Source organism: Peromyscus leucopus, chromosome 1, assembly GCF_004664715.2.
Source record: "Peromyscus leucopus breed LL Stock chromosome 1, UCI_PerLeu_2.1, whole genome shotgun sequence".
Classification (NCBI taxonomy): Eukaryota; Metazoa; Chordata; class Mammalia; order Rodentia; family Cricetidae; genus Peromyscus; species Peromyscus leucopus.
This window is the reverse complement of record NC_051063.1, coordinates 78,136,127-78,150,583: the sequence shown is the minus strand read 5'-3', so window position 1 is coordinate 78,150,583 and position 14,457 is coordinate 78,136,127. Positions and strand designations below refer to the sequence as shown.

The window sequence follows — 14,457 nt, the reverse complement described above, 5'->3', positions numbered from 1 at the left end:
GGGCTGTTTTTTTGTTGTTTGTTGTTTTTTCTCTGTCCTAGAATCAGATGGTCTCTTGACATAATACAGATTTTTGAGGAAAATTTTTTAACAAACAAGCTTGGGTCATGAGAGAGAAACCATAGCCCAACTCCAGAGCCAGCTTTTTAATAAAGTAGAACAGCATATAACAATATTTTAATATTATCCATAACCAAAAGACCTGAATCCCTGCAAAACTGAATCCAGCAATCAGATGGAGAAACCAGAGCAGAGTACAAAGCAGCATTAGAGATAAAAATGTCTGAGTGTGGGCCAGCTGCAGCAGTGAGGTGAGCAGTTCCTATTTAATCAGGTAATGTTACATCCTTCTCGGGTCTTCAATGGCGTTGAAGACTAGATTGTTATAGTTAATAGATTTCTGTGTTACCAAATTCAGAAAAGAAACTTACAAAAGTCATGTAAAGTGCATAAAGTTGAGAGACATAAAAGCTTAAGTTGTTTATCTAAGAAAATGTTTTTAAGTTTAAAAAGGTATTTTTAGGTTGGTAATAAGTTATGATAGAAAGCGGTTTAGGTATAAAACTTTGGACTCACTAAGATAGGATATATAATGGGAATATTTTCTCCAAATATGCCAATTACAAATGGACTGAACGTTGTGAATGTAATTCTTACCTGATAATTGTTCTTACTTGCATATAGTTTTACTATGTTAGATTTAAAACCTTTCCTTTTTATTTAGACAAAGGGGAGGAAATGTGGAATATTTGTACACACTGTGAAGATGTATCACTATAATTGGTTTAATAAAAAGCTGAATGGCTAATAGCTAGGCAGGAGAGAACTGGCAGAATTTCCAGGGAGAAGGAGAAAAAGGAAGGCAGAGACACCAAGAATACATGAAACAAGTTGGACATAGAGTACGGAGGAGAGGTAACTGAGCTATGTGATAGAAGGTAGATTAACAGAAGCAGGTTAATTGAGTTCTAAGAGCTGGTAGGGGAAAAGCCTAAGCTAAGGCCATGTTTTCATAATTAATAAGTTGTCTCCATGTCATTATTTGGGGGCTGGTGGTCCAAAGATAGTCTAACAAGAAAGCTTGCTACGCTACACAAAAGGTACACTGATAAAATAAGCATTTATTAGAAGGGCATAAGGCTGAGAGAGAAGTTCCAGAGACCAGCTCCGGAGTGGGGAACAATGGGGGCTCCTTGCTGGAGCAGGGCAGGACTGTGGCTCTACCCACTTCCCCAGCCTAGCTAGGAAGGTCTGTGGCAGAGCTCACAGATGTCAGTGTGTTCTGAGCAACCCATGTCAAGGGAGATGGCAGAGGAAGTCATGCAGAGGCAAGGCTAGAACCCCGGACATGGAGATTCCCAAGGTGTCAGAGATACAGGCGGCCTCCATGGCAAACTCTCGGTGCTTGTCACTGGTCTGGGAGAGCAAAGAACAAGGGTTAGGCTTCCATCCACAGGACTGGTGAGGCCACCCACAGCCCTTGCCCAACTAACACAGACCTCTAGAGCAATGTTGTGGAAGGTATTCACATAGGCTGCCCCACCCAGGAACCCTTCATACAGAACGATGATGAAGATGAGGTAGATGCTGGGCAGGAAGTTCAGACATACATCTGCCAGTAGGAAGACCAGGTTGAGGCACTGTGGGCAGAGGAGAGGAGACTTGAGACTGGGCAACAGCACAGCATGGAGGTAGCACGTCTCAAAGCTGCCTGGCTATGGGAGACACTGGGGAAGGAAAGGACTAACAGGCCTGGGTAGGATCCCAGTACCAAGCTGGCCTTGCAGGGCCCTGAGATCTTGGTGGGCCTTCCCTGGCCCCATCTGATTCCCACACACCTTGTAGATTCCTCTCCTTCTTTTGCTCCCATAACTCCTAGCCTGGATGCTCCTCAACCGTCCCTCACTGACGACCTCTAAACTTTGATTGGGGTCATTCCCACTGTGGTCATTGGTCATCTCATTCCCTTCTTTTTGTTTTTCCTTTGTGTGTGTGTGTTTTGTTTTTCTTAATGGCATGAACCATTATACCTAGACACCCTGCCTTCATATCTAAGTTAGGACCTTGTGCTCCACAGGCAAGTGCTCTACCAGACAGAGTCTTATCTTCAGCGCCCCAGGGACCCCCGAACATACCCTAGTCTCCCCTAATTACTGGACTGAGACCAATGGGCCTCACCAGCTGACTCACTGCATCCAGCCAGGGATACTGCGAAGCCCCCACAGTGTACAGGACGGCAACACAACAGAATGACCACAAAAATCTGGACTAGGGAGATGGCTCAGTGGTTAACAGCACCTGCTGTTGTTGCAGAGGACCTAGGTTTGGTTCCCAGCACCCACATGGTGCCTCACAACTATCTGTAATTCCAGTTCCAGAGGATTTGACACCCTTCTGTCCTCCAAAGGTTCCAGGGACACAGGTGGTTTGCATAAATACATGCAGGCAAACATTCATATGTATAAATCGGGGGAAAAAAAAGAGGGTCAGGAGTGATGTGGCAGACCTTCAATCCCAGCACTCCAGAGGCAGAGGCAGAGGCAGGCAAATCTTTCTGAGTTTGAGGCTAGCATGGTCTACATAGTGCATTCCAGGTCAGTCGAGGATACATAGATAGAGAAACCTGGTCTCAAAATTTTAAGTCAAAAAATTTTAAGAGTACTGGAGTCGAGAAACCATAGTTTTCATGTTCACTTCAAGAAGCCTCCTTGAACCGTGACTTGAGGGCGCCAATCCCTCCTCTGTCCCAGGTTCTTCAGCAGGGTTCTGCTATTCAAGGACACTGTGTGCCCTCCCTAACATGTGGCTCAGAGGATCCATATACAAAGAATTAACTGGGGATCCATATACAAAGAATTAACTGGGAATGTGTTAGCCAAGGACCAGGAAGGCCTACTCATTCTAAAGTCATCACTGAGTCAGTCTGGGAGGGCTCAGAGATCTGCATTAAGAACACACTGGCCGGGTGATGTAGATATCCATCTATCTCTGCCTTCCAAGTGCTGGGATTAAAGGCGTGTGCCACCACTGCCTGGCACATTTTTTGTTTTTGAGTACACAAGTGTGTGCATGTGCCAGTACACACGTGTGTGGAGATCAGAGAATTCACAGTAGTTGGTTCTCTTCTTCCACCACGTGGGACCTGGTGTTGCACTCAGGTCATTAGGCTGAGTGGCAACAGATACCCCTATCTTCGAAGCATCTTCCTGGACCATCAACTAACTAAGTTTTAAAAAAATGTTTTTAATTACACATATTTTTTGAGGGGTGGCACATGGCATTTGTGTGGAGGTAGAAGGCAACTTCTGGGAGTCACTTTTCTCCTTCCACCGTGTGGATTCCAAGGATCAAACTTGGGTGGTTAGGTTGGTGGCAAGCACCAACACCCGCTGAACTGTCTCTTTAGCCCCATGAATTGAGTTCTTCAATGTTACAGGTAAAGTACTTTTCTGTAATGCAGGGAATGGATCCCTCCACACTTGGGAACAGAAGCAGTTTGGATTTTAGATGTTTTAGGTCTTTGGAGTATTTGCATATACATAATGACAGATCTTGGGGATAGGAACTGAGTCTAAATGTAAAACTCATTTTTCATGTATACTCTCTACATGTGACCTGAAGGTAGTTACTAAAGTATTTGTAGTAATTTTTCTTATCAAATGAAGTGTCATGGTGTGGGATTTTGCATTTGTGGTGTCATACAAGTCAGTACATTTTGCATTTTGGGTTTCTGATGTTTACATTAGGGATGCTCAACCTGCAGTCAGAGGTCTAAAAGTCACTTTAGGGCTGTAGATCTCTAGATGGATGCTGGTGTCTGAGGCTCCTCTTGGGAGGCTGCTACAGAGAGCCATGTTTACTAAGAACCACAGATCTCTGTTTGCTACAGAGAGCCATGTTTACTAAGAACCACAGATCTCTGTTTGCTAAGGGCAGCTGAATTTGCTGCCAGCAATTATTCACTGATAAGAACACTCACTTGACCAAAATGCCACTGATTCTACTCTAAATACCCTAACCTAACATAAAAGAAATAGGGTTTCCTTATAGGTATAGTGTGCCTCTGTCTGATTTGAAAACATGTTTCTTTGCATAAAGTATTGGCAGATTATCATGAAACATATTCTGACTGATTAAAATGTGGTACAAGTCAGGCACAGGGAAGTCAGGCATAGTGGCATACACCTGAAACCCCAGCACTCTGGAAGCAGGAGGACCAAGTTCAAGATCAGCCTGGGCAACATAGTGAGACCCAGCCTTAAAAAAGCAGAAGGTGGGAGCTTAGAGAGATGGCTCTGTGGTTAAGAACACTGGCTGCTTTTTCAAAGGACCTGGGTTCAGTTCTCAGCACTCACATGGCAGCTCACACCCATCCGTAACTCTAGTTCTAGAGGATCCCATGCCCTCTTCCGGCTTTTGTGGACACTGTATGCATATGGTGCATAGACATGCACGCAGGCAAAACAACAACAAACCCACCCATTCACATACAAACTCAAACCAAAACCCACTAAGTTGGGGGCAGGGAGTGGGGTGTGGCAAGATGGCTCAGCAAGTCAAGACATTTGCTGTGCAGGTCTGACAACCTAAATTTGAGCCCCAAAACCCAGTAGAAGGAGAGACAACTAAAAGTTGTTCCCTGGCTTCCACATTCAGACCAGTATATGCACACCCCTGTGTGCACACACACACACCACATATCATACATACAATAAAAATACATATATATTAGTTAAAAAATAAATAAGCCGGCTGTAGTGGCACACACCTTTAATCCCAGCCCCAGCACTTTTGGAGGCAGAGGCAGGAGGACCTCTGAGTTTGAGGCCAGTCTGGTCTACAGAGCGGGTTCCAGGACAGCCAGGACTGTTATACAGAGAAACTCTGTCTCGGGGAAAAAAAAAAAAAAAGAAACAAAAAATGATTTGCCTCCAAATAAAAAGCTTGGGCTGATGAGAGGGCTCACTGGGTAAAGGCACTTGCTCCCAAGCCTGATGACCTGAGTTTGATCCCTAGAACCCACATGTGGAAGAGGACCAATCCTGCAAATTCTTCTCGGACCTCCATGCACACCACTTGGCAACTGCCTCCTTCCCCTGCCCCCAATAAGTAAATAAAAATCTAATTACAAATTTTTAAATTGTAAAAATAAGTAAATAACAAGTCTGAAAGTGTAAGATGTACCTCAATAAGAGCACTGACCCAGCATGCACAAGGCCCTAGGTTCAATCACAGGACCATAAAAACAAGCAAACAACTAAAGGCCAGGCATGATGGTACATGCCTTCAATCCCAGCATTTGTGAGGAAGAGCTCTAAGCCAACCTGGTCTACATATTAGATTCTAGGCCAACCAGAACAACACAGTGAGATCCTGTCTCAAAAACAAAAACAAAAAAACCCCCTAAAAAACAAAACAACTACGAAACCAAAATAAACCAAAACAATATCTTAGTCTTCCATTTTCCCCCTCAATGTTGTTGTACAAACACTAAGAGAAATAGTTGTTGCCCACATCTATTAAATATTTTAAATTTTGCAGGTACTAGAGATGGAACCCACAGCTTCACACACACTAGGCCAACATTCTGCCGCTGAGGGACACATCCTGCCCTACCACATCTGATTTCTCGATGGGGAAACAGAGGCTCATTAGAGGTTTGGAGACCTGCTCCGCGTCACACAGCTGTTCAGTACAGAAACTGGTGTTTGCCCACGAGTATGACTGGCTTCTGATGCTGCCACACATTTCACATGGAGCCCTGCTGACGTTCAGTGCTACACTTAGGACGCCAGGGCCCACTAATATCTTCTGCTGAGTGAGGGATGCTGGGAGCCAAGCTGAGAGTGGAGAAGAGGGCAGAGGTTCAGTACCTGCAGCAGGGTTAGGACCCAGGTGAGACGGATGCGGCAGCAGTGGAGAGAAGAGCGGGAGATGAACACGCCAGCCTGGTAGAGCATCTGGTACCTGAGGTGGGGGCAGGGAGGATGAGGAAGCTCCTCTGGGTGCCTATGGTTGGCCCCAGGTCGCCAACATGGAGGGATCCTTCTAGCCCACTGCCCACCTGCCAACTTCTCTCACCATCGGTACTGCTGAGCATGACTCAGGGATGTGTTCCGGAAAAACAGGAGCTCAAACTGCAGTGAAGACCAAACGTTCAGCGAAGTAGAGATTTGTGGACCTCGGTCCTAACTGTCCTCCCACACCCTCTTCCCAGCACCCCTCACTCACAAGTCCCTGGTTGATGAAATACTCAGCAAAGTAGACCAGCACCAAGGGGATGATATATCGCAAAAGGCCCTGGAAGAGTGGAAGATGTGAGCGGAAGGCAGGAGGCAGAGGCTCCTCACAGGGCACCCAGAGCCAACATCCAGACCTTGAACACTGTCCACCTTTCCTGGAGCGAGAGGTCCCAGCTGGAACCTAGAGAGGAGGGACAAAGAGGGAGGAGGTCGCACACTGAATGCTTAGCTAGCCACCATTGTGCAGTAAGCAACCAACCACCAGAGCAGTGTTCATATTTAAATGGTGCTGGGTTGCACACTGAGTAGTGACTAAAATGATAAATTTCATACTTTGAACACATGGATACACGTGTGTGTGTGTGTGTGTGTGTGTGTGTGTGTGTGTGTGTGTGTATTTTGACTGATTTTTTTAAAAATGGAGTAAGAGTGTACATCAGTGTACAGCTTTTAGTTGTTGACCCCATCCTAGACTCTCTGGCTGTGCTGTTTCTAAAATAGTCAGATTCTTTTTCTACCAAAAGGCCTCAGGCAGAGCTGTTTCCTGAGCCTGGAACGTGTTCACCTAGACATTCACAAGGATGACTCCTTGACAGCCAAGTGTCAGCCCAGAGACGTCCTTCCAAAAGCCTTCTTGGGCTGATGAGACGGCGGCTCAGTGGATGAGGAGAGCGTGTGCTGTCAAGGTTGAGGGAGTGGAGTTCCATTTCCAGAACCTCTCACCTCTGCATCTGTGCACAGGCCCTTCCCCCAGCTCACCCCATCCCCAGTAAATCAACGGTTTGTTGTTTTTAAAAGTTCTCTTGGGGGCTGGAGAGATGGCTCATCTGCTAAGAGCCCTGACTGTTCTACCAGAGGACCTGGGTTCAATTCCCACACCTACATAGCAGCTCACAACTGTCTGTAACTCCAGTTCCAAGGGCTCCAATACCCTCACACAGACATAACACAAGCAAAACATCAATGCGCATAAAATAAAAATAAATAAATCATTAAATAAAGACATAAATAAAGGCTTTCTCAGAGATGGAGAGATGGCTAGGAGGTTAAGATCACTTGCTGCTGGCAGATTCTAAGAGGGTTATTTTTTGCTTTTTTTTTAAACAGTCTCATTTAGGAGGCAGGGGTAGGTGGATCTTTGAATTTGAGGCCACTCTGGTCTACAGAGCAAGTTCCAAGACAGCCAGGGCCACACAGAGAAACTCTGTCTTGAAACAAACAAGGAAAAAAAAAAAAAGAGCACTTGTTGCTCCATGGTGAGGACCAGAATTAGAATCCCAACACCCACATCAGGTGGCTCACAACTGCCTGTAACTGCAGCTCCAAGAATCTGATGTCCTCTTCTGGCCTCTGCGGGCACTCAACACATCCACAGTGTAAATTCAGAAAAACACATACACATAAATAAATATAAAAACAAATCTTAGCCAGGTGTGTATGGTGGCACAAGCCTTTAATTCTAGCACTTGGGAAACAGAGGCAGGTGGGTCTTGTGAATTCGAGGCCGTTCTGGTCTAGAGAGTGAGTTCCAGGCCAGCAAGGCCACACAAAGAGACTCTGGTTTTTTTGTTTGTTTGTTTGTTTGTTTGTTTGTTTTTTGAGACAGGGTTTCTCTGTGTAGTCCTGGGCTCTGTAGACCAGGCTGGCCTCGAACTCCAGAGATCCAGCTGCCTCCCAAGCGCTGGGATTAAAGGTGTGTGCCACCACTCTGGGCCCTATCACTGTTTTATGTTCTGTGAAAATGTTCATTTCTTCATCCTGAACACCTCTGGTCTCAGCAACTGGAATGTCTGGCATGTGGTCAGTAAGTACACATGACTGCTTTGACCCAAAGCTGTACACCCAGCCTGTCCCTCTCAACTGTGTCCACTGTTGAGACCAAAATCCCAAGGGGCAAGTGACCCTGGGAGGACCTTTGTCTCCTACCTGGCTTTGACCCCGGGGTCTCGGTGCCTATGAGTGGCTGCCGGGCAGCAGTCTCTGCCTCATCTTCCCCTCCAGGGTCCTGGGGTTCAGGAGATGTGAGCAACAAGAAGTAGCTTGAGGGAACAGAAAAACAACAGTCACGACCTCTTGTTCCGACAGAAAAGCCCAGAGGTCCTGCAGGCCACCCTTCCAGGGGCCCCTTCACATCTGTATTTGAAGATGAGGAACTCACAGCCTCTAAGGTATCCAATCCTGTGCTGTGAGAGCCTCAAATGTTGGCAAATGCATCCTCTGGGACCCAACTTTGACTAGTTTCCACCCAGGGACCCAGTTGACGGGGTCCACACCAGCAGCTCAATCCCATTGCCTTGTTCTCATTATTCAACAATTGCTCTAGTACCCCTTCTTGGATATTTACCATTTCATAGTAATTTTTATTCAATGTGCTCCTTGACATTTTTATACCTGTGCATACTGCACTCTGTTTCTCTCACCCCACCCTCTCCTGTCTTCTTCCCTCACCTGTGAACTCCCCCACCTCACAGGCCCCTTTCTCATATTCATGTCTTTTTTTGTTTGTTGTTTATTTTGTGACTGAGTTTAACCACAGCCTGCATGATCATGGGTTTTTTTTTTTTCTTCTTTATTTAGTTTTTCTGAGATAGGGTCTCACTATGTGGCCTGGATGGCCTGGATCTCGATATATATACACCAGGCTGGCCTCGAACTCACAGAGATCTGCCTGCCTATGCTGCCTGAGTGCTGGATTAAAGGCGTGCGCCATCATATCCAATTATCTATATTTATTTTTTGAACCAGGATCTCCAACATGTGATCTCTCTGCTTCAGCCTCCCAAGTGCTGGGATTCTAGGCTTTCACACACTACACACATCCTGACTTCTTTTCTCTATGTGGCCTTGTCCTTGTAAGAGGGCCCCAGACCTTAGCATGACTGACTCCATGATGGAAATGCCATTCAGGCTGTAAAACTCAGCACACAGACAGCACCACCTATCAAAACTAAAACAAAGACCTTGTCCATCAAAGTCCATATAGTTCTGGGAAAGTCTCTAAACGTACTAACCTCAATTTTTAGCTTCCGTAGTTCCGCCTCTGGCTAACTGTTCCTGTTAACTGAAGTATGTCAACCCAGGACATGGTTTTTATGCTTTAAAGTTCACCCTGAGAAAGGCTCAGTGCTACTCTGTGATCCTGACCACCCAGTGCAGTGGTCGGCTGGCTAATAAGGACTTTCTATTGACCTAAACTCATGTCTGAGCAGTCTTCTCTGGTGAATACCCCACAACAGTCCTAAGCTATAACATGAAGTTACAGGTTTAACTAGCTAGTTAATGTTCTCTCTCTCTCTCTCTCTCTTCCTTTCTCTCTCTCTCTCTCTCATGGGGGGGGGGGAAAGGCAGGGTCTCATTATATAACTCTGGCTGTCAGGAATGAAGCTGTCCAGAGTCACGCGCTAACATATGCCCACTCTGGCACTCAAACTGAGGGCTGAAGATTGGATTAGGATCAAGTTCCTCCTCCCATAGTTTTGTCCTTTGGGCCCAAGGACACTCACCTGGCCAGCAGCAGAACAGGGATCCCCAACATAGAAAGCAGGGTGTGCTGCGGGGAAAGGCCAGCCTGGGTGAGTCCCAGGTAAGACAGCGATCCAAGCAGCCCTGCACCCCCAGTACCTGAGGACCACCAGGAGATGACAGCGCTGAGGAGAACACAGGAGCATTTAGGAAGATGGAAGCCAGCAGGGGCACTCCTCTCCCTTTCCTTCCTGCCCAGCCTGCTTACCTGGGGTAAAAGGCCGTGAGCGAGAGGAAGGTGACCTCTCCTAGACCTGATGAGATGCTGGCCAAAACCACTCCTGGGAGGACGAAAAGCATACGGTGGCCTTTAACTGAAGGTCACAGTCCCCCACAATGTTTAATTATAGCCTCATCTCTCTATCAGCTAAAAACAAATCAGCTAAAAACAAATCTGTCACTAAACAGACTGGACAGGTAGGGTCTCATCTCAAAGTCACACTTTCCTCCACGTACCCCATCCTCATCCTCTCAATCATTCAACCCTGCTCAGCCCAATCTATACTCAGTCCACCCATCTCTTCCTAAGTTAACACCTCCAAATTGTTCCTAGAGCCCACTCTTTGTTTGGGAAGCTCTAGCAGGTTTTTGTTTTGTTTTGTTTTGAGACAAGGTCTCAGTATGTAGTCCAGCCTGGCCTGGTACTCTCCTTGTTTTTTTAGACAGGATTTTGCTGTGCAGCTTCGGGTAGCTTTGAACTATATGGCCCAGACTAACCTCAAATTCACAACCCTCCTGTCTCTCAAGTGTTAGAATTACGTGTGTGTGTGTGTGTGTGTGTGTGTGTGTGTGTGTGTGTCCCAAACAAACACCACTAGCAGTTTCCTGGGGTTACAGACATACCCTTTTACTCTGGGAAGCTGGGGAGACTACTCCCACAGCATACTGTGGAGGCTTCTCGGGGCCCATCCACCTCACATAGCTGCATACTCACCACACAGGCTTAACCCCACTGAGTGAGAAAAGGCAACCAGGATAAAGCTTCCAGCAGAGCAAACTCCACTGACAAGGACCCGGGGGCTAAGAAGAGATGGAGAGGAACTCAGAAGGCCACCTCCATGTGAGACTCGCCAGCCTCCCGCCCCCTCCCTCTCTCCTTCCACCTGCCACCCTGACCCAGACCTGTAGGGCAGCAAATGAAGGCCAAGGGGAGCCAGGAGTTTGATGACGAGGGTGGGAAGGATGTCTGCCAGGAGCACTGCCTGAGACAGGAAAACACAGTAAGAATCCAGACGCTCCCAGAGATAACCTTCCCAGCCCGGCGGTGGAGCCAGCCAGTGAGACCTGCTCCAAGTTGAGGCTCTCGAGTTAGACAGATCTGGGTTTGTTCCCAGCTTTCCTGGCGTTGGGCTCCTCTGACAGATGTAAAGGCATTGACAGGCTCTGAGCTCCATTTTCCTCAGCCCCAGAGGGAAAGTGTGCCCTGCCTAGTTCACAAAGCCGCCATGGGGGTTACCTGAGCTGATATTTACCACTCACAGAAAGGGCCCCCCGGTAACTGGCAGTCTTGGTCATTGCAATCCTGACAGTCCCAACTGGGTGCAGAGGGAATGGGGGTGCAAAGGCAAGGGTTGTGGGGGCCTCGTGGGTACTCACAGCTGTGGAGATGGAGTTGCAATCAAATCGAGACGAGCTGTTGTGAGGCATGGGTGTTGGGCCCGGCTCCACCTATGGGAGAGAAGAAAGTCTTTCCTACAAGGAAGCAAGAGGTTAAACAAGGTCCAGTCCCAGCTCTGCCCTGCCTTGACAGATAGCTTTGGGTAGGCACGGACTTCTTGGGGCCTTAGTTTTTCTACGTGCACAGTGAAGGAGAGTGTTTATAAACATCTCAAACGACTGGCCCACAGGCCAACGATAACCCTCCAAGATGGATATAACATATTTAAGAGCATTCATATAGAAATCGGGGTTTCGCCGGGCGTTGGTGGCGCACGCCTTTAATCCCAGCACTCGGGAGGCAGAGCCAGGTGGATCTTTGTGAGTTCGAGGCCAGCCTGGGCTACCAAGTGAGCTCCAGGAAAGGCGCAAAGCTACACAGAGAAACCCTGTCTCGAAAAACCAAAAAAAAAAAAAAAAAAGAAATCGGGGTTTCTGGAAAATCTCATCTTGGGCCAAATTCCCTATTGAACCTGAAAAGTGGAAGCTGTTCCTCTTGGGGCATGCATTTTCTAGATCATTACGACCAGAAGTTCTGCAGCAGGGGTGATTTTACCTGCCAGCAATGTCTGTAACATCTGGAGACATTCTTGGCTGTCACTTTTGGTTGTTAGTGGGTAGAGGCATGGGATGCTACTAAACACTTACAATGTGCAGGCCAGACCCACAACAGTCACCTAGCCCCAAATGTCAACAGGGCCCAGATGAAAAAACACACCACAAAACAAGGTCTTACCCAGCCAGTAGTTGAGTTCACCAACCTGGTACCTGTTGTCTTCAGGGATCCCTCCTGCCCTGGGGGTATGGGTGACTAGGGATTTTAACTCCCTTGGTCGACCCCTGGCTACTTCATGAGCTTTTCAGGGGACCCCTGGCCCTGGTTGGTGGTGGTGAAGAGGGACTCACTCACATGGCTCTGGTTCCCTGATGCTTGCTCCTGCTTAAGGATGTCATGGGCAGCGCTCAGCATCACCACATATGAGAAATTGTTGCAAAGACCCAGGATCCTAGAATGAGGAGAGATCTTCACTTTCTGACTTTCTGTCCACCGATAGTCCTTAAAGATCTCTCCCTTACCCATTCCCTTCAAACACCAACCTCTCTCTTTTTTTTTTTTCTTCCAACATTGTGGGTGTCACAGTTAGAAATAGAGGCTTTGAGATTAGAGCAGCCCAAGGCCTCTCCCAGGAAGATATCCCTGGTCATTCTTTCCCACTCCTTCTCTGCTGGCACTAAGGTTCAGTTCTGGGGACATTTCTCATCGATGCACTGATATACTGTGGTACAACAGAAATACCCAGGGCTTGCAGCTCAAGCCAGTTTCTCCCTACTTCTGTGGCCTCAGTGTTCTCCTATGTGAAATGGGGGCAAGTTCTCACCTGACCCGAGAGTGCTGGAGGAATCAAAATAATACCAAGGGTTCCTTCTGATCCGTAAAGCATATCGCTCTATTTCCATCTCCCAGAGCAGTGCTCAGGGTTAGGAAAACACAAATGGGCTGTGGACAGAGCTCCCTGGTAGAGTGCTCCATGAGCATCGGGAAGGCCCTGCTTTCAATACCCTGCACTGCAAATAAAAGCCCCAGGGCAGCTGGGCATGGTGCTACAGACCTGTAATCTCCCGTCTGGAAGGCAAGCGCAGAGAAACTCAAGGCAAGCCCTCCACTGCCCATAGAGTTTAAGGCTGGCCCGGGACAAAGACCCTTCCATACAAAAATAAAAAGAACAAAGCCGCAACCTAAATGGTTGGAGGAAGACATTCATAACGCTACAGGTGTTAAGAGGCCGTGTTCAACAGGTGACGGTGGTAATTTTATGGAATCTGGAAAGCTCACAGGTGGCCAAGGACAAACCAGTTGACTCAGTATTGCGGATTCAACTGCTCTCCCCAGCTTGACTCTCCCCGCTTTCCAGTCGCGCTTTGCTTTTGCACAGCTCTCAGTCCACTCACCAGAAGCCCACCGCATTCTTCCATTGGGCACTCTGACCGTCCAACGGAGGGGCTGGGGGCTCTGAGTCGGTCTCCTCCCCTGGGAGGAAGAGAAGGCGTGACCCACTACTCACTCCAGTCCGCGAAGGCCCCAAGTGTTTTGGATCCTGTTGCCGGGGTCCGGCCAGTTTCCGAGCTCCTCAGGAGCGTCGCGGAGCAGAGGTGGTCGTTACCATGACAACCAACAAGGGTACTCACTGTCAGAATCCTCAAGGCCCCTCCACGAGCCCGCAGAGCTTCCCATGGCATCGAGTTCGGGTCCCCCAAAGGGCCCAAGGTCGGCGTGTGTTCGGAGTTGGCTTCAAGAGAACAGATAAAAGTCTGGGACAGGTGGGTGCGAAGGATCAACGCCCCGCGGTCAGGCCCAGGACCGGCTGTCTGCTACACAGGACCGTCCATCAACAGATCCCCGGATCTCCATCTCGTGGCCACCCACGCTCCACCCGTCCGACCCCGCCCCCAGCCCCTCTAAAGCAAAGCCCCCGCCCCCGGGCCTGTACCTTTAAGAGCAGCTGAGCTCTCAGCAAGGTAGAGTAGCAGGTCGGAGGGTCACGTGTCAGGACCAGTGCGCCTCCCATCACGTGCTTAGAAGTTGCCCCCCCCTACTTCCGGGTCCTGTTTTCGCCTTTGGCCTTCCGAAATTTCGGGAGTGAGAAAAGGAGAGTTCGGAAGGGCCCTGGAAGCACTGGTTTTGAACTGGAACGGTGGGAGCCACAAGCAGAGCCACGAAAAGCAGCACTCTAGACGCCGACCAAACCAAATGTGCCAGTACTAGTCATGGCGCGGGAGGCTTCAGCTCCTTTCCTGCTGCCCTCACTTGCCTGAAACAAATATGGCTACTTTCCTACTCCAGTCCCACGACCCACCCGACTCCCCAAGGGCGAGTTCTGCTCCGAAGCAATGGCGTCCAGCCTCAGGTCCTTCTTATCTGTTGTCCTTACAGACTGTTGTAAAGACCTAAAATAAGCAACTGAGAGGCAGCTCAGAATAGAATGATTGCCTAGAAAGCTAAAAAACACCCACCAAACAGGTTTTCATGAATTGTCTG

At 48.1% G+C, this 14,457-nt stretch overlaps 1 protein-coding gene across 1 annotated transcript; it reads right to left on the bottom strand.

Annotated features, from left to right (window-relative positions):
• Positions 1-1,101: 1,101 nt before the first annotated feature.
• Positions 1,102-14,001, bottom strand: Cln3 (CLN3 lysosomal/endosomal transmembrane protein, battenin). Its single transcript, XM_028861322.2, has 16 exons — positions 13,910-14,001; positions 13,608-13,708; positions 13,371-13,449; positions 12,331-12,427; positions 11,361-11,432; positions 10,887-10,966; positions 10,699-10,784; positions 9,973-10,045; positions 9,746-9,889; positions 8,169-8,281; positions 6,377-6,423; positions 6,232-6,300; positions 6,082-6,137; positions 5,874-5,967; positions 1,500-1,640; positions 1,102-1,416 (listed from the first exon to the last, which is right to left on the bottom strand). Exons 2-16 carry the CDS (start codon positions 13,651-13,653, stop codon positions 1,297-1,299), a joined length of 1,317 nt encoding a protein of 438 aa, XP_028717155.1. The 5' UTR covers positions 13,654-13,708; positions 13,910-14,001; the 3' UTR covers positions 1,102-1,296.
• Positions 14,002-14,457: the final 456 nt, after the last annotated feature.

Bases quoted from the DNA above. Each gene is read 5' to 3' on its own strand.
- Cln3 (XM_028861322.2), bottom strand. From the start codon at position 13,653: ATGGGAAGCTCTGCGGGCTCGTGGAGGGGCCTTGAGGATTCTGACA. The intron at 10,785-10,886 runs GTCTGGGTCAGG...ATCTCTTCTTAG, and splicing joins CTTCATTTGCTGCCCTACAG to CCCCCGGGTCCTTGTCAGTG. The intron at 5,968-6,081 runs GTGAGAGAAGTT...CCCCCACCTCAG, and splicing joins CATGCTCAGCAGTACCGATG to GTACCAGATGCTCTACCAGG.